Genomic DNA, 2,930 nt, shown 5'->3' on the forward strand with positions numbered 1-2,930 from the left:
AATAAAATAAAATAAAATAATAAACTCTGCAGGATGATTAATGCAGCATTGCTGTTGAAGTCCACCCTTCCCTTTGTGGAGGTGTGTAAAAAGAGGGGGGGGGCTCCTACTGAGATACTTCGATGGAAGGGCTGGGACACTTCGTTCTGACCCAATCTGGGTCCATGACGACTCACGGCAGCCAGATGGGCGGGGCACCTCAGCTGCCCGGGGTGACTTGTTCTGCACCCACTTGGCCATGATCACCTGGCACCCCCCCCACCTGGCCACACCCACATGGTTGTATCCACCTGGCTACACCCATCCAGCCACCCAAGTCGTCCACACCGAGCCGGCTGCACCTCCCACCTGGCGGCATTCAGTAGGCCACGCCCACCCGGTCACGCCACCTGGCTGCAGGGAATCGTTCCCTTCCCTCCCAAACCTTCTTCCTGGCATCCAAAACTGTGACGGAGGTGAGAAATAAGAAGAAAAGCTTACCCCAGTCATCGTAGCCATGGGTCAGCTCATGCCCAATAATTGTTCCAATCCCTCCATAATTCAAGGACCTGTGGGGGGTGAGACAAACACAGTGAGATGCTGATGGGGTTAAGGGGAATATGGCATCCAGTTGTGGTTGCCACGAAGTAAAAAAGATGTTGAGACTCTGGAAAGAGTGCAGAGAAGAGCAACAAAGATGATCAGGGGACTGGAGGCTAAAACGTACAAGGAACGGTTGCTGGAATTGGGTATGTCTAGTTTAATGAAGAGAAGGACAAGGGGGGACATGATAGCAGCATTCCAGTATCTCAGGGGCTGCCCCAAAGAAGAGGGAGTCAAGCTATTTTCCAAAGCGCCTGAAGGCAGGAGAAGAAGCAACGGATGGAAACTCATCAAGGAGAGAAGCAACCTGGAACTAAGGAGGAATTTCCTGATGGTGGGAACAATTAATCAGTGGAACTGCTTGCCTCCAGATGTTGTGAGTGTTCCAACATTGGAAGAGATGTTGGACAGCCCCTTGTCTGAAATGGTATATAGGGTTTCCTGCTTGAGCAGGGGGTTGGACTAGAAGACCTCCAAGGTCCCTTCCAACTCTGTAATTTTGTGTTTCTGAGGACAATCAACGGGCCTTGTTCAGTCGCTAAGTCGTGTCCTTCGCATCCCATGGGCCACAGCACGCCAGCCACTCCTGTCTTTCACTGTTTCTCCGACTTTGCCCAAAATAATAATAATAATAATAATAATAATAATAATAATAATAATAATAATAATAATAATAATAGTAAAGTTGGAAGGGACCTTGGAGGTCATCTAGTCCAACCCCCTGCTCAGGCAGGAAACCCTATACCATTTCGGACAAATGGCTGTCCAGTCTCTTCTTAAAAGCTTCCAGTGTTGGAGCATTCACCGCTTCTGGAGGCAGGTTGTTCCACTGGTTAATTGTTCTCACTGTCAGGAAGTTTCTCCTTAGTTCTAGGTTGCTTCTCTCCTTGATTAGTTTCCATCCGTTGCTTCTTGTCCTGCCCTCAGGCGCTTTGGAGAACAGCTTGACTCCCTCTTCTTTGTGTGAGTCTACTAAATAAAATCTACTCAATAAAATCTAGCTAAATGATCTCTACTCCTTCCTCTGGTTCTCTGTTCTCCTTTTGGTTTCCTGGGTGGGAAAATAGCACTTACTGTGGGAATTCAGGATCGTAGAGGGTCGGTTGAAGAATTCCAGCTGGGAACACTGGGGACACAAAGCACAGGTGAGTGGAGAGAGACTCTAAAGCAGTGGTTCTCAACCTTTTTAATGCCGCGACCCCAACCGGTCGTAAGTTGAGGACTAAACCGGTCGTAAGTCGAGGACTAAACTGGTCGTAAGTCGAGGACTACCCAACCGGTCGTAAGTCGAGGACTTTCCCTGCCCGGGAGCGCTGCGCACGCGTGGTTCCGCCCCCTGCGCCGGCCAAGGCGTAGCTGGCAAGCGGCAGAGACGGAGCAGGCTGACCACCAGCTGGCCCAGCTCAAGGGAGGTAAGGCACCCGGCGGAAAAGGGGAAAAAAATGGCGGACAAAAAAAATGGCGGACAAAAAAAATGGCGGACAAAAAAAATGGCGGACAGCCTTGTTTGGCGACCCCCATGAAATGGTCAATCGACCCCAAATGGGGTCCCGACCCACAGGTTGAGAACCCCTGCTCTAAAGCAGGGGTCCCCAACCCCCGATCTGTGGACCGGTACCGCCCTGCAACAGCTGGAAACCAGGCCACGCAAACAAACGAAGCTCCATCGGTGGGATGCAGGCCACATGCAAAACCAGCCCCCCCCCTTTGGTTTGCGGAAAAACCTCTCTCCTAGGAACCTGTCAAGTCCCCAAATCCTTATTGTTTTCTTGCATATGTGTTCTTGTTTGGAGCCTGACATTTTGCTGGGGGAGGGAATATGCTTTCGCTTGGAATAACTTCCGGTTTCTATTTTTCCCCTCCCACCTCTGTCCGCTTGAGAAAAGACCGTGTCTCCCTTATCAGGGAGACGGAGGAATGAAACTGGAGAAGACCTTGAGATGGGCGCCAACTTGTGCCAGTGACCCAAACACCGTTGCCACCTGTGGATTGGCTGGGTTTCAAAATGGACCTTATGACTTTGGTGGGAGGAGGAAGATGGCTAGTTGAACTATCCCAGGGGTAGGCAACCTGGGCTCTTTTATGACTCGTGGACTTCAACTCCCAGAATTCCTGAGCCAGCCATGCTGAGGGGAAAGGGAGAGGTTTCCAATCTGAGCCATGCTGGTTCAGGAATTCTGGGAGTTGAAGTCCACGAGTCATGATGGGGCCATAGTTCCCCCATGCTGGCTCAGGAATTCTGGGCGTTGAAGTCCACGAGTCATGAAGGGGCCATAGTTCCCCCACGCTGGCTCAGGAATTCTGGGAGTTGAAGTCCACCAGTCATGAAGGGGCCATAGTTCCCCCAT

At 51.0% G+C, this 2,930-nt stretch overlaps 1 protein-coding gene across 2 annotated transcripts in view; it reads right to left on the bottom strand.

The window, feature by feature from the left end:
• Positions 1-2,930, bottom strand: part of ECEL1 (endothelin converting enzyme like 1) — a 61,397-nt gene that overhangs the window by 8,250 nt on the left and 50,217 nt on the right. For both annotated transcript variants that reach the window (XM_015825242.1, XM_015825241.1), the window contains exons 11-12: positions 1,657-1,708; positions 481-548 (exon numbers count right to left, since the gene is read on the bottom strand). In XM_015825242.1, the coding sequence (XP_015680728.1) occupies positions 481-548; positions 1,657-1,708 (120 nt within the window). The remainder of the gene's footprint in view (positions 1-480; positions 549-1,656; positions 1,709-2,930) is intronic.

Source organism: Protobothrops mucrosquamatus, unplaced genomic scaffold (assembly GCF_001527695.2).
Source record: "Protobothrops mucrosquamatus isolate PMUCROS unplaced genomic scaffold, P.Mucros_1.0 scaffold2557, whole genome shotgun sequence".
Classification (NCBI taxonomy): domain Eukaryota; kingdom Metazoa; phylum Chordata; class Lepidosauria; order Squamata; family Viperidae; genus Protobothrops; species Protobothrops mucrosquamatus.